Source organism: Podarcis cretensis (genome assembly GCF_951804945.1).
Source record: "Podarcis cretensis genome assembly, chromosome: 5".
Classification (NCBI taxonomy): Eukaryota; Metazoa; Chordata; class Lepidosauria; order Squamata; family Lacertidae; genus Podarcis; species Podarcis cretensis.
The window spans coordinates 26,985,500-27,011,271 of record NC_137174.1 but is presented as its reverse complement, the minus strand read 5'-3'; the positions used below and the strand labels follow the sequence as shown (position 1 = coordinate 27,011,271).

At 44.7% G+C, this 25,772-nt stretch overlaps 1 protein-coding gene across 16 annotated transcripts in view; it reads left to right on the top strand.

Moving 5' to 3' along the window:
- The window catches only part of ANK3 (ankyrin 3), a 388,986-nt gene that overhangs the window by 160,346 nt on the left and 202,868 nt on the right, over window positions 1-25,772 (top strand). For 4 of the 16 annotated variants that reach the window (XM_079975560.1, XM_079975553.1, XM_079975545.1 and 1 more), the window contains exon 1: window positions 11,565-12,208. The exons of 4 other annotated variants lie outside the window; for them this stretch is intronic. In XM_079975560.1, the coding sequence (XP_079831686.1) occupies window positions 12,095-12,208 (114 nt within the window). In that variant the 5' untranslated portion in view covers window positions 11,565-12,094. Of the gene's footprint in view, window positions 1-11,559; window positions 12,209-25,772 lie in introns of those variants that run through there. 8 more of the 16 variants (XM_079975562.1, XM_079975563.1, XM_079975556.1 and 5 more) reach the window with 7 other exon arrangements.

The following is a 25,772-nucleotide window of genomic DNA, read 5'->3' as shown; positions in this document are numbered from 1 at the left end:
TAGTCAGTAGAGCATGAGACACTTAATCTCAAGGTCATGGGTTCAAGCCCCACATTGGGCCAAAGGGGGTTGGACTAGATGACCCTCGTGGTCCTGTCAAAATTTACACTTCTATGATTCTCTTAGTCCCTCTGAACGGGAGCTGCAAAAGAGGCCAAGTTTTAGAACCCTGCCCATTCAGAGCTTTGCCCTGCCATTGCTTATGTGTGCTTCCTTCCCATTGAAGAGCATGGGAGATATTGCCATTAGATTCCCTGTGTATGGTTGAATGTGCAGCTCATCTCTATTAAAATCTAACAGCAGCTCCGTATGCATTTAGATATGAAAAAGACAAGTAGGCACATAGTCAGTCTTTGGAGAGTGTGGTGATGTTGCATGGGGAGGACCATTGCTTGGCCACATTGCTCCTGCACCACCTTTCAGTGCATGGAGGGGGGGTCATGTAAAACCCACCCACCCAATTGCTTATTTCCATTAAAAGTGAAGCTGAACCATTCTGGATTTCTACCAGTTTTTGATTTGCAATTTTACAGGCTTCGGGGGGCAGGGGGGCTGGCTAATGTTCTTTCGGGTCTGTGGTCTGGCGAGTAGGCATCCCAGGGTCTGAATTATTATACCCACTTATACAGGAATTACCCCATAGGAGAAGAAATGTATATTTGCTTTGGAAATTACCTTTTGTTTTAATTGAACATTGTAAGAGATGGTTTTAAGCTGTGCCTCACTTTAAGTGATTGACTTAACAAGCTCTCCAAGGCACTTTTTGAAAAGTTTACTATTTAAGTGTGAATTCTCAGGTGTCCTGTCTCTCTCCCCCCCCCCCAACCTCTGCACTAGTTGGCAGCTTATCCCTGCACTCCTGTCAAGTTCCAGGCCCCTTGCCAGGAATGTGTGCTGCTTGATTTGAGAGTCCATGGGGAAGCCAACCTCTCCCTCCGCTCCTCTGCCCCCACTACCTAGGTCAGCCTGACAGCCACCCAGCAACAGTGGCTTTCCAGGAAATACACAGCATGCCAGAATCTGGGATGCTGTGGACGTATACCTATGAATAGAAGGAGAACATAGGTAGGATGAGGCCACTCAGATCCACATCCATGCTCCCTTCCTCCCACACAGTTGCCAACTTTTCAACTGGACTCTGTAGCCTGTCAGCCAGTTCTGTCGATTTGTTCCAACCACGAGTCATAACAAGATAAAAGAAGAGAGGTGTGCATTTCATTGTCTCAGGAATACTCAGCTGCACACCCATCTGAATATTTTTTGTTTGACCACGCACTTGAAATCCTTCCATTCTATATACAGTTATTCCTCTCCCATTGCTGTGCATCTTGATTTATGCTGCTTTAGATCTAACTTGGATGGGTGATTCCTTTCAATGTGAGTGCTTGAATTTTAAAGGGGTTCCCATCCTGTTAAATAAATCTTAGGCTGTAATCCTATACCTAGGAGTGAGACCCATTGAATGTTGTGGGGCTTACTTCAGAGGAGATATGTGCATCATTGTGTGGTCAGTCATTTAATTATGTAAGCATATTAATGGAAATAGGAGGGTGGATTTTACATGACTGTCTTAAACTTGTGTACAAATAAGACAGTTTCCTTCAAGAAGAAGAAAATGCATTATTTATTTGCTTTTCGCCAATGTATGTGCCATCTTTTATAAAGCATTTTTTCCTATGTCAAAGGAGAGCACGTATCTCGTCTAAGAAGGCACCTGCTCTGATTTAAGAAGTGTTCTGATTTAAAATAATAATTATTTTTAAATCTGTTACCCCAAATTAATCAGAGCTCCCTTTGAATCAATCAAAGTGTTTCATCAATTTCAGCAGGGATTTCACACACACGTTAATCGCATATTTGCAACCATAAAAGGTGGAAAGCTGCTTTTTGAAAACAAAGTTGAAATTCACATAGCATTGAATTCCAAATGGACTTTTTGATCAGAGTTGGTGACAAACTGGATTGCTCTGCTCAAAAATGTTAACTTTTGAAGTTATATATGAAAAGTATTGAATATAAGGCACAGCCTTCAAGGTCAATAGAGGACTCCAGAAAATTTGAAACTAATTCTTCTTATACAAAACAGCATCTTGCTATAATGGAAGGTAGAGAGAGTAATGCATAAAATTTGTCTTCAGAAAGGAAAACTAGATTGTGATGACAGGATCTAAGATGGAAAAGACCTATTAGGTCATCTTTTCTATTGCTCTGACAAGGGAGGATTGTTCTGTTCAGTGCATTTTTGAGTGTTTTAGCCAGTTCACTTCCAAATGTCTCAAGCAATGAGCTGTTCCTTGCAATACAACGCTTAAACGCAAAGCTACCATGAGAGGAAAAAGCTCTTCAGTGTTCTTGAGTGCCATGAGGCAAAACCAGAATTAAAATCTTATTAAACCACATTCATTTTCTGGTCCTTACTCAAACATTCTTCTAACATCCATATACAGTGGTACCTCAGGTTAAGAACTTAATTTGTTCTGGAGGTCTGTTCTTAACCTGAAACTGTTCTTAACCTGAGGTACCACTTTAGCTAATGGGGCCTCCTGTTGCTGCTGCACCACCACTGCGCGATTTCTGTTCTCATTCTGAAGCACAGTTCTTAACCCAAGGTACTATTTCTGGGTTAGTGGAGTCTGTAACCTGAAGCGTCTGTAACCTGAAGCGTCTGTGACCTGAGGTACCACTGTATTGCAGTTAAATCTTATAAGAAATCTTATTTTACATTCCTAAGATCTGGTATTTTTATATGCAAATCAAATTGCCATAGCCGGATGTGCTTCAAAACCTGAGCGACTGCAGCATAAACAGATTGGGTTGCCCTCCTAGATCCATCTTCAAGAGGAATAGCAGGACCTCAGTGTAGAAAAATGATTGCTTTTTTCTGCAAAGTACAGAAGGCAAAAGTGAAGAGGAATATATATGTGTGTCGGAGCTGAAAAGAATACCCACAGCCACAAATATATGCATTATTTTAAAACATCACCTTATCTTCTCATTTTGCCGTTTAATTTTGAAAGTGATTTCCCACCCCGCACCCCCAACTTTGCGTTTGGGCTTTGGAACCTTTGTCTGTGTTTTGAAGTTCAAATTCTTAAGGACCTCTTGGCACTCCTCCCCTCCCCCCTCTTTTGGTTACTTGTTGGTTTCTTCTTATGAATATTTTGGCAGGCGTTAAATATAAACTCTCATAAGCCATGGGCTGTCAATGATGAAATAGAATGTCGTCAATAAATGCTTTTGTCGAATGCTATCACTTGCCTACCTCCCAGTGCTATCAGATCTCAAATGCCATTGTGTGTCATCTGCCCAATAGCAATGATCAAAATACCAAGCACTGGAACTTGATGACTGTAAGATATTGATATAACTAACTATGAAACCCTTTGAATGTGATCCTGGCTGCGTGGCAGCCTCTCTCTAGTTATATAGCCTTTGTATGTGAGAAGAGATGCTGACTGCTGTGTGAAATACTCATCCGAATTCTCAGTACTCAGGTGGACGGACCATGTAGACATTGATCCAGCTATGCAGAAGCTAGTTATGGAAAAGCAGATCCTGAACTTCTAGGTGTGCTTTGTGGCAAATATTTTAATATTGAGATGATATCTGGGGGGATATTTAGCATCTAAATTTTCAAAGGAGCTTTTGGGAGGGGTGTGTGAAATTGATTTATTTCAGCTCTGAGGCACAGTTCTTCTATCCACATTCATCATGCAACATTATCGGAGTTCTAACAAAATAGGTAATCTACTTTCATTAGTAGATGCTCCACATTATCGCGCATTGATTATTTAAAATGTTTAGGATCATCAAGTAATGTTATAGGTTCTCCTTGGGGCATCTCCTTGGAACTGAAACGGTACACATGGTCTTTAATGGATGCCTTCCGTAAACTAGCTGTACTACTTGGGATGGCCACAAATCACATTTCGTTGGCATACTGAACATTTAATGGGCAGAAATGACTAGCAGGATCACGGCGTCAGTTTGTACATGTTTATTGCAGACAGGAGAACAAATCTGTACAAGTTCAGCTGGCACGTGATGAGCGAAAAAGTCTAAGCTGGAATGAACTCTTCACATTGGGCTGAATGTAAGCTGAGTGTCCTACTTTAGCATGTCCTCTAAAGATAAGCAAATTAGGCACCATTTTTTGCAGTAGCAACAGGATGCTATTTCTGGCTGGGAGAAGGGGTTGTTAGATGCATCACAGTTACTTGCACAGGTCTCTCCGAACTGAAATGCTATAGAACCTGATTCCATCTGACATGGTGCAAGACCCTGATCATGTCAAGTAGCTCCTGTTGAAATTGAGTTTTGATGGAAGGTCCTCTTGAGTATTGGGACATCAGCCCTTCTATGTTATAAATTTATGAAAAAGGGGATGAAAAGGCATCATGCTTCCAGATGTCTTGCCCAAGCAACACACTCCTTAAATGAGCAGCTACATCAAGCCCTTGAATGGGGCAACATGCTGCAATTTGCTGGACACATTAATACATTGTATTTCATCTGGTATTTTTAGGTTTTGCCTCCCTTTGCTCTGTGTCTTGCCCAGGCTTTTGTTTGTTTTCTAAATTTGTATCCCATCTTATTTCTGAAGGCAGCTAATTTCTGTTTGGGAAGATATGGGGGGAGGGGGAATCCCTCCAAAATCCACTAAAATAGAGGGTGAAAACAGGAGTAAAAGCAGCCAAGAAAATTCAGTTCTAATTTGGGCAGGACAGAGGCCAAAACTATAAAAGGAACTGGACACTATTAAAAAAGCTTTCAAGAACAGATCAGAAGTGGCAATGCCAGGTGACAGACTCCCCCTCCCTCAGGTGCCAGTCTAGCTTGTAAGGTCTCTAAGCAAGAATTTCAGCATCTTCCTTCTCTCTTCCACACAAGAGGAAATGTCTCATTGAGATCATATTTGTTGTGTCACATGCATGCATCATCCAAAAATAAAAAGAATGCTTTTCCTTACAGAATTGTTATTTTCCTTATGCAGATTTGTGTAGCTTGTGCTCTTGCCTTCAGAGATGATGTGGGTGGCAATTGGAGACTGGGCTTTTTCTGACATAAAGAGATCTCCTCCATTTTCCTCCTCAACAACATTCTGCTTCCATGAATGCTGTTTTTCACCAACCATTTCACCAGTTGATTTTACCTTATCATTATTATTATTATTATTATTATTATTATTATTATCTGCTTTAGTTTTTATGTTGTTTGATTTTTATATTGATTCTTAAGTGCTTTTAGTATATTTTTCACAGCCTTGGGTTCTGACTTAATTTGAGAAGTGGGGTAGCCATTCTAGAAATAAATGAATTTGCTCCATGTCACAACCTTCATACACAGAACCTCAGCTTTGTGTAAATGATTATTTAATCCAGAATAACTGCTATTCCTACAGTGTTGAGGTAGGGTCATCTGTTACACTCTACATTGAATCATAAATTACTAGAATTGCCCGGTGTTGTAGCATTTACTCACTGTATCATAATGGATTTGGTATCGCCGCTCCCATAATAAGCATGCACTGAAAAAGCTTTTTTTTCCATTTTAAAAAAGTCTATTCCTACAATCACATCATGAGGGAAACACACCAGTGGAACACATATGCATCCCCATAGTTACAAATTGGGGGGGTGGGAGTAATCAGGGAAGAAGTAACAGGGAAGCGCCATTGGTACCCAATGAGGTGGGTCATCATTGCTGTGCCAGCCCTGTTTCCACATCAGTATACTTACATATTTTAATGCCCTGTGTTTAAAAACAACACTGATCCCTTTAACTAGAATAGAGAACAGTTTGGACTTGAACCTTTCTCCTTGATGAGTTTGCATCATGCTTGCAGGGAAGGGGTGGGTGGAGGGGGTGGGGAGTTCAGGATTTTTTAAAAAAGTGAGAGCACACTACAAAAAAAATCACCCCTCACTTTTAGCCGGAAATGGTACAGCCTATTATGTCAGCTCAAGATTATACTCAAATGAGCAGATGAGCTGGTAGAAATGTTTTGTGGGCTCAGCTTACAAGGCTGCACCTAAGAATCCTTTCCTTGGGAAAGATGAATATGTAGTCAGCAAGTACACTGTGCACAAAATTATTTCAGGAGAGATTGCTAAGTGCTAGGGAGCCTTGCCCTAGAACTGCTTTCAGAATGGACCGGGCATCCTTCAGAGGACTCATCACTGTCTCAAAAGCAGCACTCCCTGCCCTTGAAGCATGATTGGAGCTTGTATGAAGAACCACTGTAGTAGTGACTTTGTGCCTGATTTACAGCACTGTGATGCAATTGTTTGCATATATCTTCCTTAGCTGCATTTTGTATGCTTCTATTGTCTGGAGCTTAGACACCATCATCGTAGCTGACGGGGGAGGCTGCTACATTTGATTTTGGGATTTTTTTGGCTGCTGTCCCTGGCTCCTGCGTCATACCCAGATCCATTTGCTTTGGGTAGATTGACTTACTGATACTATTGCAGATAGAAGGATTCTCATACAGTGTTACTGTTTTCTGTTTATTGCTCATGAATAACAAATTGTACATGTTCCTGAATAAGTGACATGAACGTGGGCAAAAGATCGGTTGAGCTGAACCACAAGTAAATAGGAAGCACTGTCATGGCTGGTGTATACACAAAGGGCAGAAAAGAACTGACTAGATCAAAGCAAAATTCTGTCTAGTCCAGAAGCCTTGTCTTAACTCTGGCCAGACAGCTGCCTCTGGAACCTCACAAGCAGGACATGAAAGTCCTAGAATCCAGTTTATTAAAAAATAAAAAATAAAAAGATTGGTATTTTGGGGTATTCTAATGTCACTTTATGTGTGTAAATTTAATGAAATTTCCCTCTACAAATGCATGCATTTGTTTGCCACTGTTCCAGCCTGTTTAATAAATAAACTGGGCTTGCAGAACTTGTAGCCCGCCAAGCTGAACGCAGCCCCCCAGACACAGGTATCCAGCTGCGAAAAGAAAAGAACAGGCGGTTCATGAAGCTGAATTTCGCTTAGTGGGTCACAAGCTGAGTGGACCTAAAATGGAACCATGACTTGTGTAGACTTAAATGCCACCATTAATTTTGTACTGGAGTTTGTAAGAAGTCCAAAGTTTTGAATATTTAAAGCAAAATAAAAATAAAGTTCTTTCTATCTAACATCTTACATGCTTACATTCATTCATTCATTCAAATAAATACATACATACATAATTTTATTTGTATGCCGCCTTTCCACAGTTAAAACTGTGGTCAAGGCAGCTTACAACAACACATCAAAAATAGTCATAAACAATAAATAAAACATTCAAACATACACAACCAAACTGAACAATTTCCATCTAAATCACAAGAAGATCTAAAATAAAGATACAGTCATACCTCGGGTTAAATATGCTTTGAGTTGAGCGCGTTCCAGTTGCTCTCCTCGGCAACCCGGAAGTAACGGAGCGCGCTACTTCCGGGTTTCGATGCTTGCGCATGCACAGACGCTCAAAATGACATCATGCGCATGCGCAGAAGCGGCGAAAAGCAACACGCGCGCACGCAGATGCGCTGTCGCTAGTTACGTTTACCTCTAGATGCGAACGGGGCTCCGGAACGGATCCCATTTGTATCTAGAGGTACCACTGTACAAAAAAAACACACCCCACAGCAACAACCACCCTCAAAGCACCCCAGCCCAAGTATCTATTCAGCAGCCTCCATTTTTGTCGCTGGAGTCAGTCAAAGCCACACCTTCGCAGTCCAGGTAGAAAAGGCCTGCAAGGCAGGAAGCAGTCCTTCCAGGACTCACAGCCATTGTGGTCTCTTGAGTGTAATAATTAGGTCAGAGGAGCTGCTTTCCATTCTGTTTTTGTCAGAGTAGTCGTAGAGCTGCATAGCGCAAATTCATTATTTACACATCTTACCTGTCTTGGAAGTGATGCAAGAGCAAACTTCAGACATTTCTGGAATGTCAGCTGCAATAATATTATGCAGTTGTTAAAGGGTGTCCCATTTTGATTCTTTACCCCATCCTCACTAATAAATATTAATGATGTGAAGTACATTAACAACAAAGTTAGTTCTTTTCTATAAAAATAGATGGCACCCATGAGGTGTATACTTCTAAAGTACAAATGCAACAAATTCGTGTTTACAAAGACTTGTATCATACAGGGTTGCTCATTGGGAGTCTGCCCTGGAGCCAGAAGCAGTGTGTTAAGTGTACCTAGAGTGTACATAGTGGTGCCCAGTGCCTTCCATCAACTTTGGCTGATGGCCCAGCTGTGCCCTTATCTGGTCCGGGATAGCCCAACTTCTCTCATCTAAACTCTGGTAGCCTCTAGATTAAATTACTGCAACATGTTATACAGTGGTACCTTGGGTTAAGAAATTAATTCGTTCCAGACGTCTGTTCTTAACCTGAAACTGTTCTTAACCTGAAGCACCACTTTAGCTAATGGGGCCTCCCGCTGCCGCCGCGCTGCCAGAGCACAATTTCTGTTCTCAACCTGAAGCAAAGTTCTTAAGCCGAGGTACTATATCTGGGTTAGCGGAGTCTGTAACCTGAAGCGTCTGTAACTTGGAGTGTCTGTAACCTGAGGTACCACTGTACATGGGTCTGCCTCTGAAGACAGTTCAGAAACTTCAGTTGGTACAGAATGCAGCAGCCAGGCTGCCCACCGGGGCAGGATTTTGTTGGCAGCTGTCTGTCTTGAAAGACAATGGGGTGCCCTTGTGACGTACCCACCACACAACTGAATAATGCACCACACTCTCTGGTGGGGAGGGGGGGCACCCACCACCCATCCATAAATTTTAAGAGGCAAGCCTTTGTTCCTCACTCTGAGGTGAGGAGGCAGACAGGCAGGGATGGGGGATCCTCTTTTAAAACCCTTCTTTCTCCTTCCTGGGTTTTATCCCAGGTCATGAAAAGTTTACAGTGAGCTTGAAGGACGAAGAAGTTGAGGAACTGTTGCTCATCCAGCTGAGGTGGAACTGAGATTTTGACATGGTCCACTGAGCACGAGGAAGGCAAGGTTGTGCACCATTAAAGTCACACATAACTTATAGAGCAGTACTTCTTAACCATATATATGTGTGTCATGGACCCCCTTGAGAATCTGTTGAAAGCTGTGGACCTCCTCCCCAGAAATACAGTGGTGCCTCGCAAGACGAAATTAATCCGTTCCGTGAGGCTCTTCGTATAGCGGTTTTTTCGTCTTGCGAAGCAAGCCCATTGACAGCTTAGCGGATTAGCGCTATTAGCGGTTTAGTGGCTTTTAGCGGATCAGCTGATAAGTGGCTTAGGGTTTAGGAAAAGGGGGGAAAAAGGAAAAAAAACCCCGCAGGAACTCACAAGACATTTTCGTCTTGCGAAGCAAGCCCATAGGGAAATTCGTTTTGCGAAGCGCCTCCAAAACGGAAAACCCTTTCGTCTAGTGGGTTTTCCGTCTTGCGAGGCGTTCGTCTTGTGGGGCACCACTGTATGCACATTTTTTGCAAGATTTTATTGCACTGGGATTTTGTGTGTGTGATCAGTTCACAGACCCCTGGAGCCCATGCATGGACCACAGGTTAAGAACCCCCTGTTCTAGAGATTCCCTTTTCGGCTTGTTATTTGGGCGAAATGCTATTGCTTTATCAGGATCCATTTATATTACATTAATAAAACTTTATGAGAGTTGTATCTTAGGAATAAAATATTATCTCACTGGAATATGCTATGTTATAACATGATACTGTGTGTGATTAGAATACTGTATGTGAAGCACCTTTCTTTTATTTAACAAATAGAGGGAATTTCCTGAGCCAGATTTCCATCTCCCTCTCATGAATCACTAAACTTGACATAAAAAAAAATCACCGGCTCCCTCGGCCTGAAAGCGAGATAAGCACCGCACCCCAAAGTCGCCTGTGACTGGACTTAACCGTCCAGAGGTCATTTACTTTACCTTTGTTACAAAGGTATCACATGGTAGTTTATTATGTTATTCTACATAATTATGTAGTTTATATATAGCTTAATATTTACTGCTTGTAATGTTCAGTGATCCCTGCTGTTAGGTGTCCTGTCCTAGATCTGGAAAGCCAGTAAAGATCAAATTCTGCCAAGCTCTATTCAACACGCTACGCTTGGTTCCAATTCTGTCTCCTCCCATGAGGTGCCATATTTTATCCTGGCTCTCCCAGCCCTTGGTCTGTCTTTGGGACCCATCTTGGAGCAGAGTGGAGCAGGGGACAGACACAGATATGTTTAAAATCAAACGCTGGGTACCCTAACAAGCCCTAAGGAGAAAGGAAGAGTGTGAGAACTCTGTGAGACCATACAGACCTGTGGTGCACCTTTAAGGTTCTGTGAAAGCGATAGGGAGGACCACAGAGAAGCCGAAAACCTATGAAAAACCAAGGATGGGCACCATTGGCCTTCAGCACCACCAGTCAACACAAGACAGAGAAAGGCATATGGCTTGCCTGCATTGTGCTGGTTAGGGAAGGATAAAGAAGTGGGTCAGCACTCTACTTCCTCTGCCAATCAAGATGTGTAGAGGGAAATAATAATCTGGGAAGAAGGTCAAGGAGGAGTGTAGCTTCTGCCTCTGCGAGGCTTGGGGGGTGGGGCAACACACAAATAATTCCTCTAGTAACCCCAAGGGAAATCTCTGCTTCAGGCCTTTGTCACAGACCCTGGGATTCCAGAACTGTATTTAGAGCAAGGAGATGCGATCACAGTGTCCCTTAAAAAGGCTGCTACTTCTATTTCTATTTGACAAGTTGGTTCCTTCCTTGTCTGGTTTCTCTATAGCCCAGCTACTGTAAACAATAATGCTAGTGTCTGTGTATGTGAGCAAACACAAATGCTCACTCACAGAAACACACACACATATATAAATACATTGTGTTGATACATACACAGTATGGTCTCCCTCTCTATATATATTTGATATATGCATAATTTTAGATGCCAACAGATACAGAAAGACATGTGGTACAAATTTTCTTGATCTCCTTTGAGCCCATGCTAGTGGAAAATGCCCCCTGCAGGTCTTTTTATACTGATGCTATTTTACCTCCCCTAATGAATATTCAAAAGCTGCAGTCACTGAGGACTCAGGTGGCAAAAATAGCAAGGTGATCGAAGCAAGCCCTTCCATAAAAGCCTACGTCTACATTGCTCAGTGCAAGGAAATAGGGTTTGTTACACAGATTCCTGGCTGTGCAGGGGGGTGGGTTCTGTTTTCCCCCTTTCGATCATGTAAAAGAAAATTGCCAGGAAATTTCCTATGAATTAGAGGCCTGTTTCGTGCACTCGCATGATCACATCTCCCCCCTCCCCCCTCCCAAGATGTGTTGTAATAAGCATGTGTTTAGAAAAGAAAGGAAGAATAAGACAACAGTGCTTTCTGTAATCCTTGCAGCAAGATCGAACATTCAGCATAAAGGGCACGCTGTTAAGATATAGCAATGCATGCATTGTTTTCTACATAATGCAGTCAGGGTCTCCATGGTAAAATGAAGGGGGGAGGAGAAATATATTTTTTATTTTTTTATTTTTGTCACCATCAGCAGTTAATCTAAAGTGGGAGCTGCTCCATTTCATTGTGGGTTAAGTGGCTCACCATGCAGAATTAAGTGAGGGAGTATAAATCATAACCGTTGTTTTTAAGGGGTGGATTTCTAAAATGCATGCGAGGATTTTTGAAGAAAAACACTGATCCGACAGGAGTTGTTGCTCTGGAGTGTTTGTAAGAGGAAGCCATCCTTTCCAACATACCCCCTTCAGTGGAATCACTTAGACACTTCCAGCTGGTGGTGGGGGATGCAGCCATAATACAGCTTTCTCTGTCCCAGCTGTCTTTCTCGTTACGTTAAATGCATTAGGATGGCTGCACTGTTTTGCCGAGCTTCAGGTACAGAAAGGTACTGGAAGAGATGTTGCAAGCATGAATTTGTGTAGCATCTGCCAGCTTCATCAAGACCTTTGAATTGTGAATGTCTTCCTGGCTCCAGCCACAGCTTTTCTTCCAGGCATTGCTTGTGATGAGAGCTGGTTAAAGGTGCCTGAGGATATCACCTTATATATACCAGGAAGGATTGTTGCAAAGGGTGTTCTTAATGCATTATGGCTCACGCAGCATCACAGCTCAAGAAAAACAGAGATTTAGAACTTAACGCCGAAGAAGAAAATGAGAAAAAGAGAAAACATAGGAAAAGATCCAAGGATCGGAAGAAAAAGGTACCTTTATTTGTAACAGCAATTTCTTTACATGGATTCCTTTGTTTTACTTTGACATCTCACACTGCAGTGAGAGCAGAGATGTGGTACGCTTGTAACTTGGTGACTGTGGATAATTGTTAAGGCTGTGAAATGTCATTGCAAGCCAAAACTTGCGGTGGGTGGGGGTGGGGGTCGCTTTGAAAGGCAAATGTTTCTTTTTTTAAAGTCAGAGATTCTAGATTTGTTGCAGTGACCAGCGCAGGTGGTGGGCATTCTCTCCACCCCACCCCCCCGGCAGATTATCACATTGTCTTGAGATGTGAGCTCGTTTTATTTCAGTGCAATGGAAGTCAGTTTAAGAAATGGCAGTTTTGCAGGTTAAACAATTAGCATCTGCGTAGTTCTCACGTGAGGATAAATAGTTGGTTTGTGATCTGTTGGTAAGAAATCTGTGCAGAAATTCTGCTGGGACTCTCTCACATGTTCACCTTTGAAATAATCAATTAATTTCAACAGAAGTCACTGAATGTGCTGCTGCAGTATGTGTTTTTTATCTTGACGGCCTATTTTATGGGGAAATAATGCCTAAATCAACTGTTGTTATAAACTTTCTTTTGTTAGGTTGAAATATTGGCGTGAGATTACTGAGCCCCGTTCCAACATCCCCTCCCCCAGTTGTGTTGTAATTACCCTGGGTGCAGAGGTACTTGGGTTAAACTGAGTCCTGGGCATGCCAATCTAGTGTGTACTAGCCCTTGCTGAATTTTGACTGAAGCCAGCTGGCTTCCCCCAACGTAAGACTTGAAACACAATAGTGGAAAATAAGAGCAGAACCCTAAATGAAGATGCTGTGTGGGCTTGCCCTTTAAGAGGACACCTTACGCACCAGAAAAGGGCCCTGTGGTGGTTTCTTGGTGCTTAATAGCTGTGAATATTCTTTAAGGAAAAGAAACAGAAGCAGCTCAGATGCCTATAGTCTGAACACAGGAATGAGGTTATGTTGCATTTTCATGTCCCTTTGTGATATTTCCTAAGGGACGCATAATCTAATGGGCTCTGAGCACTGATGCATGTGTTTCCTTAAAGGACACATTGTAAATTCCTTCTGTACATATGCGCCTCTGTGGCTTGGGTGGCAGCTTCTCATTTCCTCAGCTTTCTTCCTCCCCACCCCCTTCTCTTTTCACTGCAAAAGCAGTGCTGAGTATAATGAGAGAGAAAAGGCACTAAGGAGCCTTCTGATACAGTAAGACCGTTAGAAGGCTGTATATAGATGGCTGCAGCAAAGTGTGTACTGCAGCATGTAGGTTTATGGGTATTTCTCCCATTTAAAGGGGCATGAGCAGGCTTTCTGTTAAATTACTGCTCTTGTCTCCTTTTCTGCATAGATGAAACTAGGGGAACAAAATGCAGCCCTAAGGGTTGATTTCCTGGCTTTTCCACTTGAAAAGCAAGGATGATATAGATGTTCATGATCCCCACCCCCAAACTTTATTTTATGCTTTAAAAATGAAACCAGGGTCTCTTTCCGTCCCGCCCCAAACACTCGCAGGAATGCAGTCTTCAAAAAGGGTCACCCCTCAACATACGCCTTTCTCTCTGTGTGTGCATGCGTGCGTTTTTGGAGTCAGAGTTGAAATTCATAGCCTCCCATTAACTTTCTTACAAGGGAGCTGGGTATTTTCTTTCAAGTAGGCTTGGGTTTAACAATAGCAAGTGTGTGGTGCCTTTGTGATTATTCATGTTGTCATATGAGCAGAATATAGAAGTGGAGGAGGCAGGGGGTGACCATGCCAATAAGTGCCTCTTGATTCAGTGGTTTAGACAATTGCTATGTCGACAGAAATGCTTTATTGTTTATACAGCATGATGTCTTAGAAGGGACATCTCCTAGCAACCAGGGTGGGACATGGCCAATTTTTTTTTTTAAAAAAAATTGCAGTCATCATAAATGCCATGGATTTTCTTTCAGGATTGTGTTATGGGAGAAAGGTTTCAGAGTAGTGAACCTGCCCTTTGGGTAATATTTATTTTCTCTTGTGTATGCTACAGACATGCTGAATTTATTTAAGAAGTGAATGAGAGAGAGAGAGAGAGAGAGAGAGAGAGAGAGAGAGAAGGAAAGAACCTGGGGGTTAACTTTGGTGCATTTGCAGATCCAACCAGGGTGCATATTGACTGTAGCAACAACCATTCTGACCTTCCTTTGTGCAGCACAGAATCCATGTCTCATCTCTCTGTTCATTAAGGTGGTGGTTTAGTTTCTTTTTAATTAGCAACCCCCTTTTTTTCTCTGTGAATTGTGAGTCACTGCAGATAAGACCCAACAGCAATGCTGATGCTCAAAGGCTAACCCTTTACCTGAACCGTATTAGAAAAAACCCTCTGGGAGGCTTCCAGTCATATTAAAACACTGGTGATGGTTAGAATCCCTGGGCAATTGAGGCAACAGAGATTTAGCCATGTGATGGTTTCAGTTTGCAGAACTGAACACAGCCTGTTAATAACAGCACCAGACAGACATGATTCCCATCTAATATTAGGACTGCAGTCTTAGGAAGCAGTTTCACCCTCTTTGTATTTTAAGTCTGTCTTCTCCTTCTCCTTCTCCTTCTCCTTCTCCTTCTCCTTCTCCTTCTCCTTCTCCTTCTCCTTCTCCTTCTCCTTCTTCTTCTTTGAATACAATCCCACCCCCACCCCCCCAGGTTGGCTCTGAAAATGCCACCAGACCACCTAACTCTTTTCAGATAATCTAGTAAAGTTGAAACCAGTGAGACTTCAGTTAAGTGCTTTAGGAAAGAGTGTTGCTTATTCCCACCTCCCCAGTTCAGGTGTACAAAAGAGTCGGTGAATCAGGCCTGTCTTATGTAATACCCCTGTCTCCATTGCCTGTCTCTGAATGGACCACACAAAATGTCATCTTCTGCAACATTTGACAGATGAGAATAGGGATACTGCTGCATACACCCAGGGGAAGGAGCCCAAGGGGCAAGGCCTTGTAGATTGGTGGGTGGAGCCTGGGTGCAGCTAGGTCTCACAAGGGTGATGCAAGTGCCATGGTATCATTAAGATTTATATATGCCAACGGTTGAAGGGGAGAGCATTCTAATCCATTTTAGTAACCAGAGCTTAACCAGAGGTATGGATTTGGGTGAGTGTGGAACTGTGAAGTATCAATAAGGAAGACAATCTTAACAGTTCCCTCTCATCACTTTGTAACCCAAAGATGAGTTACAAAGATGGCAGGAGAGACACTGTGAGGTGGCTTCTTAGATGACCACAATCCTCATAATCTGCAGCAGAAAATAACCTACAGGACATGTAACTCGTCAGGGGAGAGGGAGCACGCAAATCTTCCCTTTCTTTGTAAACAACAAGTGCCATCATTTAAATGGAAGTCTGGCATGTGATAAGGCAAGGGAGAAAGGGGGTGATGGGCAGGAAGGGAAGTCTGAACCCTGATTTGAGTAAGACCCTGTTGAAATGGGGCTGGAATGTGCCCAGCCTTTTTGAATGCATTTTAACCTCCTCGCTTTCGTATACTCAACCCATCTCTGTGTACAAGCATAACTGAGACAGCAACTCTCTAGGGATGTGAGTTGACTGAATAGTATGTATGTATGGAAGGGTGGGGACAAGGCCAGCACATTCATGGGGAAAGCCAATACCTGTGAAGTGGCTGTGACAAATTGGTAGCCCTGGTCTCCCTCGTTGCTCGCCTCACGGCCCACAGGCTCTGCCGCCGCCGCCGCCACCACCACCAACCCACCTGGCAAGGCTCCTGCAGGACTCTCCTCCTCCTCCCTGACTCACTGGGGAAAGGCCAAGGGGGTCCATCTAAGGCGCTCTCCCAGCTGTCTCACCCAGAATGAGGCAGGCTGGAGGGGAAACTATTGCCACTAGTAACGCGACAAACCAAAAACAGAGGATGAGGGGCCAGGAGGAGGGGGGGGGATGGCAGTGCTAGCAGCATTTATTGGGAGTAGATGACTGAGGAGAGAGGGAGGGGTGGCAGAGCAGTGGGGGAGAGGAAGAGGAGGAGGCTTGGGGGTGGTGCCAGCCCTTGTGTGGGTGACTGGTAGGAGGAAATTGGGGGCGGGAATAAAATATTATTTGGCATTGGATTAAAGTAATAAGATCCATGTGGGCTTGTCTTTTGGCTGCATTTCAATGCATTGTGGGCCAGTTCAAGAGACTGGGGTATCCAAAACAGAAAAGCCAAGCAATTTTTTTCTTGTCTGCCAGTTGTCCTAGGATACATTCCTCTAGGAAACTATATTATCCAAGTCTCTGTGAAATGAATGGAAACATCTCCCATTCATCTCAGTGGTCCTGCCATATCAGAGAACTTCCTGGTTGGTTGTGCCCCAGGGATCAGCACTGTCTTGTCTCTAATTCTGCTACACTTCATTGGTGCTCAGAATTTAGGATGCCTTAGGTAGCTGCCGTATACTGCCTAATCAAAGGCCCACCTGTGCTAGAAAGAGATCAAAACCATAGAGTCATAGAATGGTAGAGTTGGATAGGACCCTGAAGATCATCTGGTACAACCCCCCCCCCCCCCCGCAATGCAGGAATATGCAATTGCCCCATACAAGGATGGAACTTGCAACTGTGGCATTAGGAGCAGCATGCTCTAACCAGCTGAAATAATATTTCATATTTGCGCCTCCGGAGAATGCCAAATCTAAGCGCAAGTTTAATATAGCATGTGTGCCTGAACAGGCGGAGAGTCTAATGTGCAGGTTGGACACCTGTTGTGGAAGGTGAGGTGGGGAGACACCAATTCAAACTGGTCAAGTCATTGGCCATGTTGCGTGTCACACTAAATGATAGCTTTGCCGGATGTGCATGAGCTGGAGTGGTCATGCTTTCCCAGCTCCATCCTCCTGGCCAGAGGGGAGGGAGAAGCACACAGACCTGAGATTCATAACGGCTCCTTATGTGATGTGCTTCTTGTTCACATCACACTAAACCAGACATTAGCATGACGTGCGGTTGTGGCCACTTTGCTGCAGCCTCACCTGTATCTCACAGGGTTTTAAGGAACAGTAAGCTGCAAAATATTTTAACAACTCTATGGAAGTGGTGATGGAGATAGCGAGTAATAATTAAAATGTGCTGGCAGCTCAGGGGTGGCTGAAGAAATTCTCCTCACTTCCCATCCCAGAATACTGTATACCAATATTTAGGGGCACATCCTGCTCTCAGTTTCATGAGCAGTGTGAAGAGTTCAAATATTTAAAAAGGGTAAGATGTTATCCTTGAACATTTTTGTTAAATGGCACCTTAAAGATCAAGTATTATTTGTATGCCTTTTTTCTGTCTTGCGCTAGTTTATGCACAAGGCTAAGGAAACTAGGTTTAATTTCCCATGTGCCTAATGTGTAGAATAGATTTGTTAATTTCAGTGCAAAAGATTCTATTAAAGATAGAAGGGCTTTTTATGCTGGGTGTGATCTGGTTGATTATAATTTTTTGGTTAAAAATGCATATGAACCGCCCTGAGACCTCCGGGTATAGGGCAGTATATAAATTCAATGAATAAGAATAAGTCTTGCTTGCAGACAGCTATGTGTGATTTTGAGACATTATTTTTCTGCCGACTGCTTGAAGGCCAAAATTCCAAAGTCAAAAAGTTGTCTTCTTGCTCAAGTTTTTTTTTTTTTATGTAACCATTTTATAATCTCCTTAAAAGCTATTGCCCCACTTCTGCTGCACTAAAGGGTCATATGTTACCTATATCAAAGACTGAACATATATATATTTAAAATACTTCCATATAGAAAAATAAGAGGTCAGGGAAAAGGCTATGCTACAGTCCCTTTCCATAACAGTTTTCTGTGTGCTGCAGGCTTTCTGTTTGCTAGAAGTGATACAAACCAGTCCTGGGTTTACCACCAAGATCCATATCTTGGTGGCGCTGTGGTCTAAATCACAGAGCCTAGGACTTGTCGATCAGAAGGTCAGTGGTTCGAATCCCCGTGACGGGGTGAGCTCCCGTTGCTCGGTCCCTGCTCCTGCCAACCTAGCAGTTTGAAAGCAGACCAAAAAGTGCAAATAGATAAATAGGTACCGCTCTGGCAGGAATGTAAACGGTGCTTCCATGAGCTGCTCTGGTTTGCCAGAAGCGGCTTAGTCATGCTGGCCACATGACCTGGAAGCTGTACGCCGGCTCCCTCGGCCTATAGAGCGAGATGAGCGCCGCAACCCCAGAGTCATTCACAACTGGACCTAATAGTCAGGGGTCCCTTTACCTTTACAGACCCTTTCCATAACAGTTTTCTATGTGCTGCAGGCTTTCTGTGTGCTAGAAGTGGTACAGACCAGTCCCGGGTTTACCACCAAGATCCATATATCTAACAACCATATGATGAAAATTTGCTCTACATGTAATACATAAAGCCCTCAGAAGTTTAAATTACAACTGCACACTCCTAAACGAAGTCTTTGCTTCATGTTTTTCAACCAAGAACACAAGCTGTTCCATTAGTTATGAATTTCCCCCCATTTATTTCATACATAGTAGTAGTAGTAGTAGTAAAGGTAAAGGTACCCCTGCCCGTACGGGCCAGTCTTGACAGACTCTGGGGTTGTGCGCCCATCTCACTTAAGAGGCCAGGGGCCAGCGCTGTCCGGAGACACTTCTGGGTCACGTGGCCAGCGTGACATCGCTGCTCTGGCGAGCCAGAGCTGCACACGGAAACGCCGTTTACCTTCCCGCTGGTAAGCGGTCCCTATTTATCTACTTGCACCCGGAGGTGCTTTCGAACTGCTAGGTTGGCAGGCGCTGGGACCGAGCAGCGGGAGCGCACCCCGCCGCAGGGATTTGAACCGCTGACCTTTCGATCGGCAAGCCCTAGGCGCTGAGGCTTTAACCCACAGCGCCACCTGCGTCCCACAGTAGTAGTAGTAGTAGTAATTTATAATTTATACCCCGCCCATCTGGCTGAGTTTCCTCAGCCACTCTGGGCGGCTTACTTACTCAGTTTTCTGCAAGCTGTTTCCCACACTACAGAATTAGCTAGTTCCCATGCTGCTATATCACGCCTATAGTGTTCCCCTCAAAATTTGAAGTAAGGTAAAGGTAAAGGTACCCCTGCCCGTACGGGCCAGTCTTGACAACTCTGGGGTTGTGCGCCCATCTCACTTAAGAGGCCAGGGGCCAGCACTGTCCGGAGACACTTCCGGGTCACGTGGCCAGCGTGACAAAGCTGCATCTGACGAGCCAGAGCTGCACACGGAAACGCTGTTTACCTTCCCGCTGGTAAGCAGTCCCTATTTATCTACTTGCACCCGGAGGTGCTTTCGAACTGCTAGGTTGGCAGGCGCTGGGACCGAGCAGCGGGAGCGCACCCCGCCGCAGGGATTCGAACCGCCGACCTTTCAATCGGCAAGTCCTAGGCGCTGAGGCTTTAACCCACAGCGCCACTGTAGTCCAAAGAAACAGAATCACAGAATAGTAGAGTTGGAAGGCACCTCAAGTGTCATCTACTCCAACCCCCTGCAATGCAGGAAGCTCAACAAAAGTATCTTTGATAGATGGCCATCCAATCTCTGCTTAAAAACCTACAATGAAGGAGCATCCACTACCTTCTGAGGGAGCCCATTCCACTCCCTCCCAAACTCCAGGTGTTTAGTTGGAATCTCCTTCCTTGTAATTTGAAGCCATTGGTTTGGATCCTGCCCTCTGGAGCAGGAGAAAACAAGCATGCACCATCTTCCCCTGTGACATCCCTTTAGATATTTGAAGATGGCTACCCTATCATCCTCCTCTTATTCAGGCTAAACATATTCAACTCCCTCAGCCATTCCTCATAAGGCTTTGTTTCCAGACTTTTGATCATCTTGGTTGCCCTCCTCTGCACATGTTCCAGCTTGTCAAGGTACTCTTAAATTGTGGTACCCAGAACTGGACACAGGACTCCAGGTGGGGTCTGATCAAGGCGGAATAGAGCAGGATTATGACATCCTTTGATCTGGACACTGTGCTTCTCTGTTGATGCAGCCTAGAAGAGCATTACTTGTTTTCAGAATTTGATGCCTTGGTAATTTTGTACTATTAAAAAAGCTAGTGGGTTCGATACTCTTGGTGACTGGCCAACATTCTTTGGCTGGACTCTCATCCCCATTCACTAATGTTTATACCGTTAAAAGCATCAAGTTCTAGCTTGATCAGGTGGTTGTTAAATAGAAAAGCTGGTATAAAATTTACAGACTTGATGCTTTACTATGAAGTACTCATGGTTTTGATATTTTTTATGGAAATAATATGAGCAATAACGTTTGGCCATTTGAAGATGTAAGTGAGGGATTCCTTGGCTGGGGCTGTTGTTTTTAACAGGGCCTTTTAAATAGATACTCTTTGGTCTATTTTGAATGTTGTATGTTATTAGCTATGGACAGTTCCCAATCCAGTAAGGCCAGGTCCTGCAGCACAGATAGTGCTAGATCATTATTTTATTTTATTTAAAAAACAATGGAGTATATATTTTGCTACATTTCTTCCTTTAATGTTGCATATGGTAATCTCCAACTTTCTTCCAGTACTTAAAAAAAACACCCACCCACCCTGAAAGTCACCTTTTGTTTCTCTCATTATTTCTTAATCTTCTTTCCTTCTGTAATTATTGCCCTAATTCTCTTGTACCTTTCAATCTTCAGGTACTTGAATGCAGGTACTTCTTACTTGATATGTCAATTTTATTTTGCTCTCCCTAGCCCATATCCAATGTGGGTGGGTTGTTGTTTTTTTGTCATTCCGCTGAATCTGCACTTACTCACATTTTCAATTATCTCTCACTTACTAAATTGTGTGGCCAATTTTCTGTACTTCTTTTCCATGATATATCTTCAGCTTCTGACACAACTATTGTTTTGTTCTTTTCTCTGTGTTACATTCACTGGGGTTCTGTGGACAAGTCCTTTCTTGGTTCCTGAGGGCTCCTTTTCTTTTATGTGAGACATACACCATTTTTGATATCTAAAAATAATTATCTCCTCTCCCCCCTTATGCCTCCTTCTATGGCAAAGAGATGGGGCTATATCCTGCCCTTCCAGTCACTGAAGGCCCATTGGTCCAACTGAATGAAAGCAGGATGGAGGCATTTTTCATAAAAATTCTCCCTTTCTTGTCCTGGCTCCCATCCTCAGACAAAAGACTTGGACTCTTGGTTTGGGAAATTCCAGCAGTTTTATTGAGGAAGTCAGCACACATTCCTGCCCCATCTTACTTGGCATCACAGGCATTTGGGTTACAACCCTCCATGCCACCTTTTATGCAGTTCCAGAGGATACCCTGACTCTCTGGAGCAGATGGAAGTGCAAATGGCTGCAGAAGGAATGGAGAACCAGCCACATTGCCCTCTTCCTCCTCCCATTCATGGAAGCTTCTTCTGGGTCAAAGAGTCCTCTGGGAGCAGAAGGGACAATACTGGATACAAGCCATGAGTTTATGGCTGGATACAAGCCATGAGTTTATGGCTGGATACAAGCCATGAGTTTAGTTGGGGATTAATTTTAGTATGATTGTTTTGTTTCTTTTTGTTGTTGTTGTTTTATTGGTTCTGTATAGTTTGTGTTTTGTTTTTAAGGGGCGGGATCAGGGCTGCCTGGGAGTGGGGTCCCAGCCAACACGATGGCTGGGACAAGTTCCACAGGGGGGGAAGCACTGGGACATCCGATCTCGGTGATCATGGGCAGGAGGCGGAGTTACGCTAAGACCAGACCATGTCATTACCGAGGAGGCAGGTTTAGTCGTTGTTTGAAGACTATCCCTGCCTCCGGGTCTGGCCTTGACCAGATGGATACTGGAATCAACAGGGGAAACCTACATGACCTGAAGGTGTTGCTGTGTAATGCCAGGTCAATGATGAATAAAACCACTGCCATCCACGACCTGATTGTGGATGGAGGATTTGACCTGGCATGTGTGACAGAGACCTGGTTGGAGGAAGCAGATGGGCCTGTCCTTGCCGCTGCTTGCCCACCAGGTTTCTCTTACGCACAGCAACCCAGGTCATGTGGGCGGGGAGGGGGGGTTGCAGTGATTTTTAGGAAGTCACTAGCTTGCACCAGGCGTCCTACTGGGAAGATCCAGCTTTCTGAGTGCATGTTCTGGAAGTTGGGCAATAGGGGCAGTACAGGATTCCTTTTGGTGTACCGACCTCCCCGCTGCACCAAGGACTCCCTGTCTGAGCTGCTTCAGGTCGTGGCGGATTTTCTCCTGGAGACACCTAGTTTGGTTGTCCTAGGAGATTTTAACATCCATGCCGACACGACCTTACAAGGGGCTGCTCGGGACTTCGTGGAAAGCATGGCCTCCATGGGGCTGTCCCTGAATAAGTTTGGCCCAACTCATAGTCATGGACATGCCTTAGACCTGGTGTTCACCTCTAGTGATGTGGGTGATCTGACACTAAGTAAAAGTGAAACAAAAGAAGTGCCATGGTCAGATCACTTCCTGGTGCAACTGGACTTCTCTGCGACCCATCCCCTCTGCAGGGAGGTGGGACCAATTTGGATGGTCCGCCCCCGCCACTTAATGGATCCAAATGGTTTCCAGAGAGTGGTAGGGGATGCTTTATCCCATGTTGATGGCCTTTCAGCTGATTCCCTGGTGGCCCGCTGGAATGCGGAGTTAACCAGGGCTATCGACTGTCTGGCTCCGAAGCGCCCTCTCCGATTGCATGGAGCCCGGACAGCTCCGTGGTTTTCTTCGGAGCTGAGGGCGATGAAACAATCGCTGAGACGGCTAGAGCGTCGGTGGCAAAAAACTCACTCTGAATCTGACCGGACACAGGTTAGAGCTCAACGTCGAGCCTACCAAGTGGCGATAGCGACGGCGAAGAAGACTTTCTTCACCGCCTCTATTGCATCTGCAGAAAATAGTAGCAGGAGACTCTTTCAGGTGGTTCGTAATTTAACGGAACCACCTTTACCACCGGGGCCTTGTAAAGACCCCAAGATCTCCTGCAACGATTTTGCAAAGTTTTTTGCAGATAAAATCACTCATATTCGGAGGGAGCTAGACACCACCGTGGGAGCAGTGCCGGGGCGGGAGAGTGCTAGAGCTCTGTCTGGTCAAGTTGCATGGAATCAATTTCAATCCGTTACCCCCGAGGATGTGGACAGGCTGCTTGGACGCGTGAAACCAACCACCTGTCTCCTGGATCCTTGCCCATCCTGGCTAATAAAAGCAAGCCGGGAAGGGCTGGGCGATGGGCTCTGCGGGGTGGTGAATGCTTCCCTCTGTGAGGGAACATTCCCAGATCCGCTGAAAGAGGCGGTCATTAAACCGCTTCTTAAAAAACCATCTTTAGACCCGGCCAGTATGGCCAACTATCGCCCAGTCTCAAATCTTCCTTTCTTGGGCAAGGTGATTGAGCGCGTGGTTGCTGAACAACTCCAGGCACGCCTGGAGGATGCGGACCATTTGGATCCCTTCCAATCGGGATTCAGGCCTCATCATGGGACTGAAACTGCCTTGGTCGCGCTGGTTGATGACCTCCGGCGAGCTAGGGACAAAGGTGAGAGTTGTTTCCTAGTTCTGCTGGATCTCTCAGCGGCCTTTGATACAATCGACCATAACATCCTTCTGGACCGTCTAGAGGGGCTGGGAGCTGGGGGCACTGTTATACAGTGGTTTCGCTCCTTCCTCCTGGGCCGTGTTCAGAAAGTGGTGGTGGGGGATGAGTGTTCAGACCCCTGGGCCCTCACTTGTGGGGTGCCTCAAGGTTCCGTCCTCTCCCCCATGCTTTTTAACATCTATATGAAGCCGCTGGGAGAGATCATCAGGGGGTTTGGACTGGGTGTTCATCAATATGCAGATGATACCCAGCTCTACCTCTCTTTCAAATCAGAACCAGTGAAGGCGGTGAAGGTCCTGTGTGAGTGCCTGGAGGCGGTTGGAGGATGGATGGCGGCTAATGGATTGAGGTTGAATCCTGACAAGACAGAAGTACTGTTTTTGGGGGACAGGGGGCGGGCTGGTGTGGAGGACTCCCTGGTCCTGAATGGGGTAACTGTGCCCCTGAAGGACCAGGTGCGCAGCCTGGGAGTCATTTTGGACTCACAGCTGTCCATGGAGGCGCAGGTCAATTCTGTATCCAGGGCAGCTGTCTACCAACTCCACCTGGTACGCAGGCTGAGACCCTACCTGCCTGCGGACTGTCTCGCCAGAGTGGTGCATGCTCTAGTTATCTCCCGCTTGGACTACTGCAATGCGCTCTACGTGGGGCTACCTTTGAAGGTGACTCGGAAACTACAACTAATCCAGAATGCGGCAGCTAGACTGGTGACTGGGGGCGGCCGCCGAGACCACATAACACCGGTCTTGAAAGACCTACATTGGCTCCCAGTACGTTTCCGAGCACAATTCAAAGTGCTGGTGTTGACCTTTAAAGCCCTAAACGGCCTCGGCCCAGTATACCTGAAGGAGCGTCTCCACCTCCATCGTTCTGCCCGGACGCTGAGGTCCAGTGCCGAGGGCCTTCTGGCGGTTCCCTCATTGCGAGAAGCAAAGCTACAGGGAACCAGGCAGAGGGCCTTCTCGGTCGTGGCGCCTGCCCTGTGGAACGCCCTCCCATCAGATGTCAAAGCAATAAATAACTACCTGACATTCAGAAGACATCTTAAGGCAGCCCTGTTCAGGGAAGTTTTTAATCTGTGATATTTTAGTGTATTTTTGGTTTTTATGGAAGCCGCCCAGAGTGGCTGGGGAGACCCAGCCAGATGGGCGGGGTACAAATAATAAATTATTATTATTATTATTATTATTATTTATTCTTTCCCAGCTTGACTATGTAGTCCTCCAACATACTGGAGAGTTTGCACAAAGTTCTGCTCGGTTGAGACAACAGTAAAAGGCACTCAAAAGTACAGTGGTGTGCAAACGTTTGAATACCCAAGGAGGTCTGGGTCCTGTATATGGAATAATCCCATTTTACCTCACCACAAACCTGTGAGGTCGACTAGGCAGACAGAAAGCAACTGGCCCTCTGAGCATCATGGCTGAGTGAGGATGTGAGCCCAGACATGCCTAGTCTAGTAACACCCACTACATTGTATTGGTACAATTATAACTTGGGGGTGACCCAAAGGCAACCACAGTGGTCATATAAATGTGGAGTAGGTAATTGCTTTGGAGGAGGATGTGAAGAGCAGGCCATTTTGCTGCTCTTACAAGCAAGATGCGCCTGAATTAGCACTTTGCTTCCTTGGCACCTTGGGGAAGAAAGACAACGCAGATGACAACTTTCTGCCAAAACTGGAAGATGGCAAAGCCAGGACTGTCTACCACATTAATTAGAAACTGCTCTTATTTCCTTATGGTTCAAGGCAGATCTTTGGTATCTGATCTCTGCTTCCTAAACTCAGTTGCATAGGAGAATTACTCATATGCTGCATGTTAAGATATTTGTGTCTGTTCAGAAATAGATTGGGGGTGGCGAGTTTGAGAGGGAAGGATATATTCATGTTATTATCCTGTATTTCATTTCCTTCTAAAAAATTTTTTACCACCGTCTTGTTCACAACCCTTGGCATATTTCTTTAAATAGTCATTTGTATTCAAAAGGGTAAT